Source organism: Ahaetulla prasina, chromosome 2, assembly GCF_028640845.1.
Source record: "Ahaetulla prasina isolate Xishuangbanna chromosome 2, ASM2864084v1, whole genome shotgun sequence".
Taxonomy (NCBI): domain Eukaryota; kingdom Metazoa; phylum Chordata; class Lepidosauria; order Squamata; family Colubridae; genus Ahaetulla; species Ahaetulla prasina.
In genome coordinates, this window is record NC_080540.1 from 157,125,703 (window position 1) to 157,143,103 (window position 17,401).

The window sequence follows — 17,401 nt, forward strand, 5'->3', positions numbered from 1 at the left end:
CTCCAGGTTCGGACTGGATCGCCCAATCCAGTAGTGATGGCGGCAGATGGTTCAGAGAACCTGTAACAAAAATCCCTGCCCGCCCACTTGCCCATCTGAGCCACGCGATCATTAAAGGGTTTTTTTTAAACTTTTAAAAGCATTTTTTCTTCAGCTGAAAAAAAATGTTTTTAAAAGTAAAAAAAAAAAAGCCTCTAATGAGCCTGTGGGTCAGCTGGGATCATCAGATTCAGAGACTTTTAAAAGCATTTTTTCTACAATCTCTTTAGTCTAAGAGGTTGTAGAAAAAATGCTTTTAAAAGTAAAAAAAAAAAAAAGTTGGCCATGCCCATCCAGTCATATTACCTTCCCCCACCAAGCCACACCCACAGAACTGGTAGTAACAAATTTTACATTTCACCACTGGTTCTTAGGTTAGGTTAGGTTAGGTTAGGTTAGGTTATATATATAAGGGGCGTGCATAAGAGCACCAGCGTGCCTACCGTCCCTGTCCTAATGTTCCCTTTAGTTGTATTCATTTTATGTATTCCGTTCATGCTTATACTTATATATATTATTTAATATGTAGTTGACAAAATAAATAAATGAAATATACACACACATATCATTTTTATATATAAAGCTGACACACACTCGGGCACCCAGCAGACCCTGCGATAGCTAACACCGATGGAAACGACCATCGAAAGCCAAGATGCAACTCAAGAACGCCCCTCCATGCGGTAGTCTTCCCCACTTCCCTCCCCCCTTCCCAACCGCGCGCGCAGGAAAAGCAGCTGCTACCATGGAGACGATGGCCACACAGTTCTCGCGAGACGAACGCCGACCGGGCGAAGAGGGTGGGTGGGTGGGCGAGATCTCGCGAGAGCGTCGTGTACACGGGCCTGCTTGATTGCCGCTTGCCGCCGCCGCCGCCGCTGCTGCTTCCGGCTGGAAGGGGACGACGCAGAGTGCAGAGTCAGCTGGGCAGCAGGAGGCGGAGGTGGAGGCGCGCGCGCGGGGAGCAGGTGGGTGCTTCTCCAGGGCCCCGCGGCTCGCTTTGCGGGGGCGGCCGAAGCTGCCACGGCTTGACCAGAAAGAAAGCGGGGGCTGGCTGGGGAAGGTGGTGGGGGATGGAGGTGGGGAGGGAGGCGCGGTGTAGAAGGAAGGAATACCGCAGCTAAAAGGAGAAGGCAAGCTCGGCGGCGGCGGCGGCGGCGTGGCGGGCGTTTGTTGAAGAAGGCCGGTCGGCGTGGGGCTCCGGCGGAAAAAGTCATTCGGGAATGCAAAGGGCGATGGGGAGAGGCTGGGCCAGTGGCTTCCACGGAGGCGGGAGAAGCGGGGTGGCTGCCTGCCGAGCCTTTCCTCCCGCCCTCCCGTTTACCGTGTGTGTGGGAGGCCGTGCGTATTATGGGGGGCTGGGGGTGGGGGTGTAGTGGTGGTCGTCCCTTTGGAAGCCGAAACAATAACAGGGAGGAAGCGAGCGAGCGAGGGGGGGGGTCTCCCTCCAAACGGCTCCAGCCCGCAGCGCCGGGCCCACGGGAGCGCGCTCGCCTTGCAATTGCTGGGGTGGGGGTGGGTTATCGCAGGCTCGGTGGCAACGGAGACGGAGACGGAGACGGCGCCGCCGAGCGATTCCCAGCCACGGTGCGGGTTTCCGGGAGGAGCGTGGGGGGGGGGCGCTGCGTGGTTCTGCAACACGCGGGTGGGTGGGTGGGTGGGTGGCTGACAGACACCCCTCCACCCACTCCCTCCCCTTTCGGTGGGTGCCGCTCAGACGGGGCGTCGTAAGCTGGAAGGGCGAGAGGCCGGGTGGGGAGCCTGGACTGTTTTAAGAAGGTTGTGGGGAGGATGAGGTAGAGAGAGAGAGAGTAACGTCCAGCCTCCTCCTCTTCCTGACTGCTAAGGCCCGGCCGTCATTTTTAAGTTGAGGAAAAAAGAAGAAGAAGAAGAAGAAGGCTGTAATAATCGCTGGTGGCAAAATCCCACCGGTGTGGAGCCGAAGAGCGTGGAAGAGGCGAGGGGTCTTGAAGAAAAAGGGGCTGCCTCCAGTCTGAACCGGAGCGGGGATTCTGGGATGTGTGTGGAGAGACCTCCGGGGCTCCCGAAGCTGCCAAGTTAAATCAAGGGGAGAGGAGGGGCCCTTTTTGTGGGCTGGGGACTTTGGCCCTCAGGGAAGCTGAGCTTATGGGACTCCCTTGTTTCTGAGCACCCTTATTTTTGGGGTTGGGGGGGGTGGCGTGTGGTGGGGAGGGAGAAGTGGGGTAAGGAATCGGCCAAGGCCTAAGCATTGGCCCTATGAAGTGTGCTTGGCATGCATCATGTGACAGGCAGTGCCTGGCACATGTGTCCCCTTGCCTCTGGGTTGCTTTTCAGTAATGTGACTCGGGGAGAAAGGGTTCCTCACAGGACTGAACTGTTCCTGTGTTGACAAGCCTATCCTGCCCCCAGCGCCATCTGTGGATTCATATGTGCTGTAATTCTCGTGATATTGGTCTTACGTACGTTCCTTCCTCAGTCTGTAAAGATTCTCAGTCATCCAGGTTATGGTTTGTCCCAAAGGTGCTATTTTTCAGGCGGCAACTCCCTTTTTTTCTTTCCTTCGAAGACGTTTCACTTCTCATCCAAGAAGTTTCAGCCTACCATCCGGTCAGAACTGAAGAAGCTTCTTGGATGAGAAGCGAAATGTCTTCAAAGAAAAAACAAGAAAGTCCAGTTGCCTCCTAAAAAAATCAACCTTCCTCAAAAATAACTTTCTAGTGGGACTAGGGCAGTGATGGTGAACCTATGGCACGCATGCGGGAAGTAGCATGCAGAACCATCTCTCCGGGTATGCCAGCCATCATCTGTTGCTCTTCTGGGTTCCGGTGCACATGTGAGCTGGCCAGGTGGTCTTTGTACGCACAGGAGCATCAGAAACCAGAGGAGCAGCTCCCTAGTGCACATGTGTGCAGTGAGAAGCTGGGCTTCCAGTTTCCGACATGTACACGTGCGCCGGCCAGCTGGTCGTCTGCATGCATGCCAGTAACCGGAAGACCAGGTCAGAACTACTATTCCAGTTTCCAGCGCTCCCACGTGTGCACACCAGGGAGCTGCTCTTCCGGTTCATGGTGGTTCCCCCCATGTGGGGGCGATCCCATTTCGGCACTCTGTGCCGAAAAGATCTGCCAACACTGGACTAGGGGATAATGATAATATGAGATGAAAAATAAGCAGTTATCTCAAGTGTAAAGGCCCTAAACTCTTCCAAATTGGATTGCATCTGTGTGAAAACGTATCACATAATCCAAAGCTTAAATGCATTTTTTATCTTCTGTATATCTCTGTCTACTAAGGCATACTGGCTTTGGCCTATTTCTTTTATTCCTTAAATATTTGGGCCTGGGTGTGCTGTATTAAACTCATGTAATCCACTACTTTTACCCAAAGTTGCATTCTTGGTGAAGAAATTATGTATAATGAGGATTGATTTCATTTTGTTTTACCTGCTTTTAGAAGTTAATGTGCACTTGATAACTTAGGCAGTGAATTGTGTGTATCGGAGAGCTTTAAAAGAAATGAATGTTGTTAAGCCTCAGTGATGAAATGCTCAAATGGGATTAATATTCCATGATTATTGAAGGGAAGGCAGAGAAATTATGAGGCTACTGTAATGAGTTTCTATTTCTGTTTTTCTTTCGCCAAAAATGGCCTCCAGTTGACCAACTAAGAAAAAAAATGCCGTAACCATATAGAATTGATATATTTCTCTTTCAAGCAACTCCAGTGTTGTAAATGTAGACAATATTGTGGGAAAATGTATGGTAGATAAATAGGCTCTGTTAAATTTTATTTGCAGAAGGTTTCAGGAAAGCAAGCTTTCATTTCATGTCATACTTTTTTCCTTTGCTTGAAGTTAACAGGTTGCCTTGGGATTATTATTTTTTTGCAGCCTCCCAAAGTTTGGACATGATCCCCAGAGCTGCTTGAAAAGTTATACATTTGTAATCTTTACTGTCATTGAATGAAATGATTAAAACAATACAAACAATATATTAATTATATCATAATTCCACTTAAATTTAAACAATGCCAAAGCATTATTTTTATCTTGGCTCAGAGCACTTTTTGGAGTTTAGCCTCCGGTTGCTACTCACTTAAAGTAAGCCCTCAGCTTGAAAACGATTGTGCACCCTTGTACAAGAGATTTTCTGATGGCAACTTGAGTTCCCATGTTAAATATGTTGTGCGAGTGAGTTAAAAGAGGTGCACCACAGAGAGAACTTTCCTGTATGTTTTTGTATTGTCAGTCACTGAGAGAGTTGTTTTGATTTCAAGGAGTGCCTATTGAAATTGAGTTAGAGTTTTGTGCTTAAGTGTCTGAATGTATTTGGTCTTCAGAAATGTTTTAGAACCGGGAAACCTCATAGAAGACCTATAAGAAGGTGCATAATTTATCTGGTACTCTAGCCTACCTTCTTGTAAGTCTGCTAATACAAAGCTAGATGCTCACTATTGTCAGTTCTAGCCAATCTGTCAAGCATAGGGATTGATGGGAAGTTTTATGGTATTTGAAGAGCCACATGCTCCTCTCCTCTTCTCCTATAAATCCTTAATTCTCTAGTCTCAAGATCTGTTCCTGTGGTTCTGTTGATCACCCCAAGACATTTTAGAGGGAGCTGTTGCTTCCTAACTAATAGAATTTTCCACGTTTGTAGGACTTTGACACCAGCTGGACAGAAGAAGCCTAGTCCTGCACCGTTGAACTTGCTGCCATGGGGAACATATTTGGCAACTTGCTGAAGAGCCTGATTGGCAAAAAAGAGATGCGAATCCTTATGGTGGGTCTTGATGCTGCTGGGAAAACCACCATCCTCTACAAATTGAAACTGGGAGAGATTGTCACCACTATCCCCACTATTGGTACGGCCTTCTTGTTTTTGGAAAGTACTTTCCTTTCCTTTCGAAAGTGGAACCGTGAGCATGAGAATGGTTGCAGAATGAATGTGGACTGTCATTTCAGGGCAGTAGCATAAGAAAATCTCTTATTTCCCATGGGACCTTTCCTAAGTACTTTCCAGGGATTTTGTGTCAATTTCTGGAAAGATTGGCATGTTGTAGGCATGGAATCCGATAAATTTAAACAAGCTTTCTCTGTCCTGTTGATTGGAATTATGGGAGTTGAAATCCAATACATCTGGAGGGCAACAGGTCAGGTTAAGGCTGACTTAAAGTCGTTTTCTTGTCCTCTGTCATCTGAACTACTCTTTTTTTTCTTTCCCTGATGTGGCACGCATTAGACTTAATGAGGATGACTCACAGTAGTGGCAGCAGCTAGATGAAAAATGAAACACACACACACACACGGGCAAAACCTGCCTGTGATGCCATTGGCTTGCCTATACTTGATTTATTATCGGTATTTTACGAGGGCTACTAGGGCAAGGTCCGCCTAATAGTGAATATTTGGCTTCTAATCACAGTCATTCCGAAATGCCTTTGTGCAGTAAGAATGTCAGCCAGATCTTTCTGAAATGATCCAAAGATCTATCTGATCTGAATATCTTAAGGGATTACCTACATCTTTTTAGAAAACAGAAAGAGCATGCAACCCCCATAATGAAACAACCTCCTTCCATGCAACTGCTGCTCAAAGATATTCTGTTTTGCCGCTTAGAGGCTCCATTTTACCCATCATAGCCAATTGCTATCAAAATGCCATTGTTGTCTCTGAGTACAATAGAACACTCTTGTCCCCTTTTAATGATGAAAATGAGCTAACGTGTTTTCAAAGAGAAGTTTGGAAACATAACATTGTCATAAACTAAAGGGCTTCTGAAGGTGTTTGGAGTGCAATTGGCTATACAATGTGGTTGCGCAGACTCCATTCATTAGAACTACTTATGCTGGACCCCTGTGAACAGATTGCATAGCAATGGTGCTTCATGGATTGCATCTTTTGATTTTTATCCAAGTATGTGGGAAAAGATGACTCATTTGTGAGATTACTGAGAGCTAGTAATACTATGGGGCTTCTGGTTGGTTGAAAACTGCTGTTTTTCCACAGCTGGGATTCTGACTGGGGATGTGGTGTGCTTTTAAGATCTCTCACTGTAACGTGTTTATCAGTAGGTAATTCTTGTTGATGAATGCTGAAGCTTAAGGTCCTCTTTTAAATTCTAAATGTAAGCAGGAGAATTATCTCCTTTCATTTTTACATAGGGATGGCATTAGATGGAAAAACAAGTCCACCAACTTCATCCTGCTGCAGTACATCCATCTGCACTTTTATAAAATATAGGCAAAGTCCTGTTGATACTAGGGATGTTACTTCTGAATATGAAGACTAGCTGTGACCTCTGTAATGCCTGATTTTTAGTCCTGCTTTTGGATGGTCCATGCTCCGTGTTGATTGCCAGAGTGGGCTACATTTCTGCTGTGCAGCCCAAATTCTGACCGTGTTATTCTTCTTCAGGGTTCAACGTTGAGACGGTTGAATACAAGAACATCAGCTTCACTGTATGGGATGTTGGTGGCCAGGACAAGATACGCCCCCTCTGGCGACACTATTTTCAGAATACTCAAGGTATGGGAAGTGACGAGGAATTGGGAAATCTTTTTTTGGAACTAACAAAGTGGTGGTTTCCCTTTCTCCCTGCTCTTCACACTAGCAGGTATTTAAGGCTCCTATGATTCTTAATTAGAAATCCATTTAAAGTTGCTGCTGTTTTCAGTGGTAAGCTTTTGTGCGGCAAAAAAGATGTGCACCTACCAGATAATAATACTTTCAAAGGCATCCCTATTCCAGGTTATCTTTTAGCTGACATGGGTTTATTAGGCGATGAATTGTTTTATTATATGGCTTCATTGTACTGGTACTGTTTATATTTTGAAAAATTCTTGAATCCATACAGAGGCAATACACATAATAGGTCCAAACACAGTCACAAGTAGTCTGTGAGTTTGCTTCTCTTTGCACTTTCATGATTTTTAAAAAAGCTTTCAATTGATCGGTCTATTTTGTAAGCCAGCTAGGGAATGTTTTATTAGGAAGAGCTGTCTAAACAACCTTAATTGCAGGGTCCATTTGAAGCCTTTGACACATTCTTCACAAGAGAGGCAATGATTAAGCAGTAGCTGTCTCTCAGTTTCCAAATGAAGCAGTGATTTCTAAGCAGCCAAGATGCTCAGCAAGTTTATGTGTCTGATAACACTGCTGTTTGTTTGTTTGTTTGTTTGTTTGTTCCCATGAAATAATTATCTTGGAATCTGCTGAGATTTAAACTTTATAGTGGTCATAAGTTATACAATGGTATGCATAGATTAAGAATTACAAAGTCCTTACTAACCCTAAGAACAATGTGGCAGAGAAATAAGCTTTCCAACTCAACAAAAAAAAAACCCCATTCCTTTAATTTTCAAGGCTTTAAATAGCTACTCACTTCAGGCAAATTAGGAATTGCATCTAATTGACCAAATGCCTTTTTGCATTTTTTCAGACTTTCTATTCTGTCCACAAATTACTTATTCAGGCATGTGTGAGCAAGCTAGATACATGGGAAAAAAACTAGTTGCTTTTTTTGCCTGTCTTGCAAAACTGGTATAGAATAACCTGCTTCATAGTGGCTCTAATCAGAGTTACTCAGTATGATCCAGTGGAACATTTCTAGCCTGCAGAATTAGTGTTTTATGATAATCTGATACAGTATGAAATCCATGGACTATAAAAGAACCCTTGATTTCTTGAATTTGGCAGCCTAACATGGGCTTCTGGATTAAGATATGAGATTAATTGGCTGATTTAAACACTTTGATTGGACTTCTATCTTTGCATTTCTTTTTGGGAATTGGTTTATAAGGCAATGTCCTTACTCACATAAGGGAAGAGATAAAAAGCTGGTGTTTTCATTTAGTGCATAATTCTGCCAGTCAAGTGTGAAAACTAGGCCAATTCATGTATTTAGGACAAGGGAAAAGTAAAAATGTGTTGTGATTGTCAGCCCAAAATTAATCTACTAGGTAATTTATTAAGACTGCTCTTTTGGAAATGTGACTTGAAAGTCCAGTGGATTTTTTCTTTCTTCCTATCTTTCCTGTTTAGTAAATAACCTGTGGGCTTCCTAGGGAAAGCCTTTTCTTTCTCCTCCCGTTAAAGAATTCAAAGTGGAAGCTATTTCATACCCTTGCTTTTCTCTTTCTAAGTTTCCAGCACTTTTGAGTGACTGATTTGCCCATTGTAATAATCAGAACTTCTGACAGGTTAATTGCATTCTTTTGAAAGAGTCATAATTCCCACCTTCCATGTCTTCATACTTTGCTTTACAAAATACCCAGTTTCTTTTAATCATATATTTTTTCTGTACTCTTAAATAAACAGACATACTCTCTTTCAGGCCTGATTTTTGTAGTGGACAGCAACGATCGAGAACGAGTGAACGAGGCACGTGAGGAACTGATGAGAATGCTGGCAGAGGATGAGCTGCGAGATGCCGTTCTCCTTGTCTTTGCTAACAAGCAGGTGAGTCTGGAATGGGCCGGCTGCTTTGAAGGTTAGGCTGGTTGGTTGGTTCCAGGTCGAGTCTGTTTGGGGCAGAAATGTTTGGCAGGTCCCCATCTATGGAGAGTAGTTGATACTTGCATCCAACCTAAATACATTCTGCCTACCAGTTTTCTGTGGATCAGAGATAATTTTGGTAATGAGATTTGAAAAGGGCACGTAGCACCTTTTTCTGTTGGTGGATGAGCTTGGGATTCACGATGTGTTACCAATCTATGCAGTAATTCAGGAGAAAACCTGTTTGGGAAGGTGGTAGGTGTTTTGAGAATCTCACTCCTTCAGGAGAGAATATTTAGGGTTCATATGTGAGATATGTAAGGAAGGCAGAGCACCATAGCTGTAATAACTTGTCCTCTATTCAATTCAACACATACGTCCACACTTTCCCATCTACTTTTGCTCTGTAGAGAGTCATGTAGAAGCCTTAAGGGAAATACTCGGAAGGGATTAGAAGAATAAAAAGGGCAGGAAGATTCATTGAATCCTGGGAGAGGAGTAGTGTTGGGAAGAGGCTCAGGCTGGCCCAGGAGGGAAGGGAAAAAACAACCACATTGTTAATCTAATCAATCTCAGTGGAGCCTGTTTCCTGATCTAGGCAACCATAAAGGGCTGACGTTCCTCCCCCCCACCTCCATTCCTCCTTGTCTCCCTCTTCTTCCCATTCATACTTTTTTCTCCATACATTATGAAGCAAGTCACTACTGGTAATCCTCAACATTAAGACCACAGTTGAGCCCAAATTATCTGTTGCTAAGCGTGACATTTACTAAGAGAATTTTGCTCCATTTGATGACCTTCCTTGCCACAGCCGCTAAGTGAACCATTGCAGTTGTTAAGTTAATAACACGGTTGTTAAGTGAATCTGGCTTCCCGATTGACTTTGCTTGTCAGAAGGTCACAAAAGGTGATCATGTGACCCCAGGACACTGCAACCGTCATAAATATGAATCAGCTGCCATTCTGTCACATGTCTGAATTCTGATCATGTGACTATGGGGATACTGCAAAGGTTGTAAGTGTGAAAAACAGTCATAAATTACTTTTTTTTAGTGCTGTTGTAACTTTGAATGGTCACTAAACGAACTGTTGTAAGTCGAAGATTACCTGTATTAGATGTCCTAGCTGTGAAGCACCTTAGCCATTCATTATAAATGAAGTACCGTATCGCCACAGGATCTCTTCCCCAAGAAGAAAATAGGTGGACCTTAAATGATACCTTACTTAAGAAGCTTGGCAAAGAAAGGCTGTTTGTTTCCTATAATCTGGCACAGTGTCCGCTCATAAATTCCCAAAGGAAACCCTTGCATATCTACAATCTCAAAGGTGAACTCTGAATTCTTCAACTTGAAAATGGTTTTACTTAATAACACACACAATAAAGTTTCTGTATAAGGTGCAGCTCATTAAGAAGCATTCGTATTAGTCTATTTAATATTGGCACATGTCGTTCTTGGTAAGGTACGTCGTTCCGTGTCTTATGAGGGTTGAAAAGCAAGCCCAACCCTTTCTTGTGGTTGCTACATTGCATAGAGCAGTGAGGGTTAACCTTTTTGGTGGCGAGTGCCCAAAGCATGTGTGTGAATGAACGCGTGCGTGCCCGTGCATGAGCCTCGTGCCTTCCCCGTGCCCCATTTTCGCTTCCAGGTTGGTGCAGGAGGCCTTCCAGGCCCAAAATTGGGCGCAGGGGGATGCACACAAGAACCCCCAAAATGCAATGTGAGCGTCTCCACGTATGCGCCCCGCCCCCATGCATGTGCACACGCATCCCACACATGCGTCCCGCACATGCATGGCAGAGACCCAAAAACTAGCTGGCCGGCGGGAGGCCCGCACACTTGCGCAGTGGACCTGGGCTGGGGTGACAGCTGGCGTGATTGCAGAGACGGTCCTGTGTGCCACCCGTGGCATGTGTGGCATAGGTTCGCCATCACAGGTATAGAGTCTCTTCTCAGGTAACTTATGGGGCGACAGGAAGTAAAGCATGCCCTGTTTTAAGTCACTGCTTTAGTGAGTCTTCTTGATAAATTACTGACCCATTTGGCTATAACAGACAAGAATTACCAAGAATCCTCTTGTTTGTAGCCCAGAGCTGTTTCAAATCCCACCTTCAAAAACTATTATTTTGTATATATATTGTCTTAGGTTGTAAAGCTTTTCCCTTGCTACGTTGTGTAGCTGGCCAGCATGTAGGTGTGCTTATAGTTTACACATCAAGTGATGTGGGAGATGGGTGCAAACAATTCTTTTCCATGGCAAAGAGTTGATAATAATTGTGCCAAATGTGCAGATGTGTTTGCTTCCTCCATCAGTTGCTATTTCTATTAAGAGAAGTTGCTGCTACCTTGCTTTGGTGCACTCTTCTGGGTTATTCTTAAAAACAAATGGTTTTTAACACTACTGCTTTGCAAGTGAAGACAACTGAAAACTGAGGGAAAACAAATCTCACTCATTGACAGCTGTGTTCTGTAGAAATGCCCCAAGTCCAGCAACTCTGGGATTGAAGAGTTAAATTGGGTTTCTGAAGGGGAGTCCAGGGTCCGTTCAACACTGCTTATGATCCCCTTCCATTGGAAAAATACGTTTCAGAGTGGATGCTGTAACTTTGCTATTCCTTGGAAATTAAAAACAGATACTAAACAAGGTTTAGATTCAGGCTCTGATGCCCCGTCATTAGAAAAAGCAGTATAAGTTATGCAAAATAGTGTACTGTTTGAACTACGTCTGCATTATTCCCCAGCTTGCACATATGAGTAGAATGAAAAGGAGCATGTTGATAGGCGTTAACATTGTACTTTTAATCCTATCATCAAAAGTTTCTTTTAAAGTGAAATGGGGTGGAGATTTGCCCAGATGCCTCTTCCCCAGTCATTGTCGTCTTCATCTGTCACTTGGACAGAAAGTTGACACGTGATTACTGTGTACAGAAACAGTTTGTGCAGCTTCTATTCTGTGACAACACCAAATAGCTTTTCATCGAGTGCTTGCTTGGGAGTAAATCCTCGGGGTAAATTAACTGGTAGGAAGGCTAGAGCTTGAACTAGGAATTCATAAAAAGAGTTTAAATGTCATCTGCTCACATCACTGAGTAGTACAACACATTAAGTAAGTGCAAACTTCCTCCATGGTAGCAGTTGGATTTTTTTATATATAAAATCCTTCCTAACTAGCAGAGGGAGGGGATTCTTTGTGCAATTCTACAATGTGGGCTGGATATTTCAGGTCTTTGTGTAGAGCAGAAGGCAATTCCAAGAGCTTTCTCATGAAAGCTGTTTTAAGGTTGATATCTCTGCTTTGATGAGCTTTGTGCTTCAAAATTACATGCTTCGGTTTCTGGGATTTGGACTCAGTAGAGATCTGGAGGCCGTGAATGAACTCCCCAATCTACAGAACAACAAAGCTAAGAATGAAACGGGAAAGAGAAACTTATTATAAGGAGCAGTTGGAGAAGCTCTGCAGGCCAAAAGTGGTTTCCTTCAGCAGATTCCTACCAGCTCCCTACATGGGACTGGTTCACCCCAGACAGAAGAAGGGTGTATTCAAAAGGCATAGGCTCCAGAGCACCCCTTTTGTTCTAGGGTCTTCATTTTGAAAGTGTTGGGGCACTGTTGGTCATATTTAGTTTCTCATCTCTTTTCATTTCTGCCTCCTTCCCCAGGACCTTCCCAACGCTATGAATGCGGCAGAAATCACGGACAAGCTGGGCCTGCATTCACTGCGCCATCGTAATTGGTACATCCAGGCCACCTGTGCCACCAGCGGAGATGGCCTCTACGAGGGCTTAGATTGGCTGGCCAACCAGCTGAAGAACAAGAAATGAGTGCAGGAGGGGAGGGTGGTGGGCTAAGCCCCTCACTGTTGGTTCTACTTTGGGTTGATCCCCTCCCTCCTGTCCACCCCTGTCACACCTTTTCTTCCCTGTTGGGTTTGCTTTTCTTGCCGGCACCGGTTGCTGTTGGGGGGGGAGGGGGCGGGAGGGGGATGGTTGGGGCTAACTTTTGATTTCTCTCTCTCTCTCTCTCTCTCTTTTTCTCATGTTCTGGTTCTGCCAGGATTTTTTGCACGGTCTCTGTGTGTGCGCGTGCGTGTGTGATAAATATATATATAGAGATAATAAAATATATGGGTGTGGTGGGAGGGCTGGGACAAGTGGGAGTTGGATGCCAATTCTGTGGCCTTTCTTTCTTTCTTTCTTTCTTTCTTTCTTTCTTTCTTTTTCTTCCTTTCCTCTCCCCTTTTAGTTGGATCAATTTTTGTATTTTTGGTGGTCTGTGAAATTTGGCTCTCTTTGTTTGGAGGTGACCAATATTCCTCAGTGGCAGCTGCTTCTTGCTTTTGTGTGCTGTTGGTGCAGGTTGGTGGAAAATTTCTGTGTCATGAGGCCAGGAATAAGGGAAATGGTGTGTAGCCTCCACACGTGCAGGGGCCGAGGGAGACAATGAAGGAAGAATTGGGGTGGGGGGTGGGGGGTGGGGGGGAGGAATAGAAGGATTTTAGATTCCCCAGACTAGAGTATGTATTCTTGCTGTCCTATCTGTATTAGCTGGCTCCCCCTGTTGGTATTAATGAGATTGCAATCATATTGAATGTCCTGCTCTATTTCTTGCTACCCATTTTATCATCCTGTTCACAATCTTACTAGTGACTCATGCAGTTAGCTCTGTTATGCTGCTGATGAGCGGGATCATTTGCATTCCAACCTCTTAGACCAAATGGCACTAGAGCCCTGAATAATGTATCCTAAGCCATGTAAAAAACAATTTTCCCCCCTCTTCTCGACCCCTCTCTAAAAGGGGATCAGCATTGATGGGCTGCTGCAGGAGATTTTGGGACCAGTGGCTATCAAAAGCTACCTGAGCAGATGTTAATGCCACCCTTGGCTACCTGGCCTGGACTTTCCATCCAAGGGATGTATATGCACACCTGCAGGGGCATCCCAGCTGCTAAATGTTTCCACCAACCAACTTGCTATTTCTCTTCCCCTTGGAACTCAAAGAGGAGGGGGCTCTCTCATGGCTGCCCTGTTGCATGATATGACCCCAGTGGAGAACCCTCCCTTCCTCCCTCTGCCGCCCTTGGATTTGTACTCTGGCCCATGAAGGTTTCTTTTTCCCATGCTGGGGGAAGTGGCAGTGTCGGGGTTTTTTTCCCCTCCCTTGTTTTATTTTTGGGGAGTAATGATTGTATTAGGGTCAAGCCCAGGTCACTGCATGTAACTTTCGGGTCACTCCCTGCCTCTGGACAGTGTTGGTACTGTGTATTCCCCTCCCCACTTCTGACAAATGTGTATTTATTCCTCTTTTGCTCTCTCCTTGCCACTTCCCCCTCAAAACCTTAGCTCCCTTTGCTTGGTGTAAAGTGGTTTTCCTTTCCCCTGAGTTCTGGTTTCTTCATACCTTGGGCCATGGCTCCCTGTTTGTGTTTTTCTCGCCCCCCCTCCCCTTCTTTGAACAGTTGGATGCACCATGACCTCTGTGCACTCCCATTGGATATTAAACTCGTTTTATGTAGCTACTGTCTCCTATCTGCTCTTTTCCGTTGGTTGATACAGGGGAGGGTGGATGAGCATGACACTGTTCATAACTTAAAATGGTTGTTTCCTTTCTATTTCTGTCGTTCGAACACACAGCTCAGAGTCTTAAGGCAAATCAAACATTCAGTAGGAAATGCAAGTTCTCTGAATTGAGATCTGTGCATCTCCTGTCTTTTCTCAGCCTGAATTGAGAGTTGAAAAATCTGTTTTAAGAATTGCCTAACTTCTGGGAGCGTGCCAGGAATCAAAGTGCTTGGGTGGGTTAAGGGGTTCCATGTAGAGGATTCTGGCCTTCTACACATGACCAAAACACAGTGATCCTTCTGCCTCTCCCATTGACAACTCCATATGAACTGGTGACTTTCATTTTGAATCTTCATTTCTCTTCCCCTTCTTTCCCCAGCCCCTCCCATTTCCTGCCCCCTCTTTAGCATCAAGGTCCTTTTGGCCAGGGTTGGGTTGCTCAGGAGCTGTGATGGACATGCAGGCACTATTTTAATTAGAAACAGCTTAACAGAGAGCTGCATTTCTCTATGAGATGGGGGTGTCTTTAATCCAAAGTGGCATTTAGCCCCCTCTCTTCCTGTATTGAAGAGAGATATTGGATGAGTTGCTAAATCCCATTAGTTACTAATCCAAGAAGGCAGCTTGTCCACACTGAGGACATCAGATTGGGCTCTCTGTTCCGCTCATTGCTCCAAAATGAGGATGCATCAGGCCCTAAAATTGCTTCCCATACCCAAACCTGCTTGTCTACATAAGAACCTTGTCTCCTTGTTTGGTGCCTGTGAGAGAAGCTGATTGAGGAGGCCTGAAAGGGAGGTAACAACTGTGTGCTTAATCTGTAGAGACAGAAAAGCTTTGTTTCTTGGTTTCCTTGTGTCCTGTCTTCCACTGTCAATTGTCAAATAATCATGAGACACTGGAATACCGAGGTCCCTGAATTCTGGGACCAGCTTTCACTTTTAGAATTTCCTAGAAAATTATTTTTCCCAGGAGGGCTATCCGTCCATCTACCCAATTAAAACTGGCATTGGGATTCTACAACCCATGAAAAGATCTTTTTTTAAAAAAGATCTTAAACTTAGTTATTTTTAGGGACTTTGTCATAAATGGGACATTGGCTAAAATCATTTATCCATTCTGCCTTCTCTGTTGGTGCAGGAAAGTCTCATCTTTTGACAGTAAATTGGGTTATGGCCCAGGAGTTCACATAAGTGCCCTCAAGAAATTGGAAGAGTCCTGAATTTGGCAATTCACACGGTGTCTCTTTTCAGCATGATTCTTGAATCATGCTTTTGGAGTTAAAAGTTTGCTGCCCCTTACTCAGGCTTTTGAGCTGCCCTGTTGCAACTGGAGAGATCATCCCATTAAACATTGTTTAAAATAATTGAATCTTGTCTCCTTATCACATGGAAGTAATTGAAGTAGCCTGCTGAAAAGGCTGTGTTCCTCAAATAACAAAGAGCAGCATGACATTTAATTAGAATGCTTGTAGTTCATTTCATGATTCCAGGACAGCGTGCAATATTTCTACACACTGCATCCTTGAAAATGCTTCAAACCTCCAAGAACAATGGCTTGTTCTTTCATCACAATAGAAATGTATTCCCAGTGGCAGAAAATTTAAGGAGGTGTGGCTGAGTTGGTTTCCAGCAGCCCATTCATCATATATTATGAGAGAGGGAGCCATAATTCAGCGGCACCCGAGTGGTCATAGTTTCCCACTTTAAATTTAGTCAGGAAGGCTCTTTACAGAGAACAGCTCTGCGTTATCCACAGTGGCTCCATGTTGGATTAAAGATTTTTTAAAAATCATACAAACAAGGTCAGGGATGGTCCTATAGCTATCCATGTTTAAAGAGCCCCCTCATCCACTGACAATAGGCCCACAATCTTCCTTTTGTTATAGCGAATATGCCCTTTGTTTCTATCTAAATTGTTCCCAAGAATAAATCTTCCATACATTTGAATTGATGAATGAAAATATCTCATACTTGGTGTCTCCTTTTGGCAAACCATAAATTGCAATTCCAGGCAAACGTCAGCCAGAATTTAAAAGTGATATTGGAAGTATTTGATGGTTTTAAGTAAAGCAACAATTAGGAAAAGCTGGTTTGGAAACTTAGGAAATAAATTATATAAATATATGATATAATAATGCTGGTTTGAAAAGCAATTATTAACTAGTATTCTAGGAAATAATGACTGGCCCTGAACATGTTTTTTTTTTTACTCCTGGGCTTTTTTGTGACAACTCTGAATAATTGCATTTTGACAGTGGTTTCTCTATGCAAAATCCCTTTTATACACATGAGCCTATAACTTAACCTCAGTGGGTGATGAAAGATGGGGAGTAGCAGCCAGGGCTGGTCCTGCACACTAATTCATTTATTTTGGTTTATGGTTTGGGAGGTGAAGGAATATAAAAGAATTCCCATCAATATTAACATTCAGACCATTCTGGTGGTCTTGCATATTGTAATTTAATGTGCAATTAATTAGATTCCATTTGTCTGTTTACTTAGCATCAAAAGAAGGCAAAAATCTGCTTAATGTATGGGTGATTTAATAATTTAAGGAAAGAATATGCACACAACTATTGTTTAGAATGAATTGTCAGATTATGCTATTAGATATTCAAGAGAATAAAGAATTGAAATATCCATTACATCTATATCAATAGGAATAAAATAATTCAACAGCAGTACTGTGTATACGGTGGATATCTTTGGAAGTTTTCAGAAAGAAATTAAGGGATTTGATTGAATGCCAGAGATAAGTTCAAAACACAATACTTTAAGTTCATATAATGTGGTCTTGTGTCATCATTGCTTCTGTTGGCTGCAAGGTATGTTTTGTGTTGAAAAACCCAATTTTTTGTGAACGCTCATATTCAAATTATATTGGTAGTGCATAAAATAACAAGGAGAAAAGATTGTTGCTAATACTATTACGAAATCAGACACAGTCTGAAGGATTTCCATCCTTCTGTCCTTGTTATACAGTAGTATATCTGAATACACATTGCCTGGAATCTAAAATTGGAGACTATTCATAGACTATTCTATGCATCCAGTTGTCCATCACTGGCTTAAGCTAGTCAATGCAGTAGAGGACATTTTCCTGGCATCGATAGTGGAATAATGTTCAATTGCCAACTTCATATGTACAAGATCTCCCCATCTTTTCTCGGCTCTATGTGTATAGTCAGATTCTGTACAGTCAAGGACTCTACCCTGTGTTTCACCTCAGGCAACTGAAGTGTTTTGGGCTGTATGTGTGGGTGTACATCAGGCACACACCAGTGAGTCACAGCCAGAGAGACCTTTTGATTGGCATCCAAACCAATTGCT

At 43.7% G+C, this 17,401-nt stretch overlaps 1 protein-coding gene across 1 annotated transcript; it reads left to right on the top strand.

The window, feature by feature from the left end:
• Positions 1–866: 866 nt before the first annotated feature.
• Positions 867–14,022, top strand: ARF3 (ADP ribosylation factor 3). The gene is made up of 5 exons (XM_058170435.1): positions 867–1,007; positions 4,677–4,881; positions 6,434–6,544; positions 8,352–8,476; positions 12,171–14,022. Exons 2-5 carry the CDS (start codon positions 4,734–4,736, stop codon positions 12,330–12,332), a joined length of 546 nt encoding a protein of 181 aa, XP_058026418.1. The 5' UTR covers positions 867–1,007; positions 4,677–4,733; the 3' UTR covers positions 12,333–14,022.
• Positions 14,023–17,401: the final 3,379 nt, after the last annotated feature.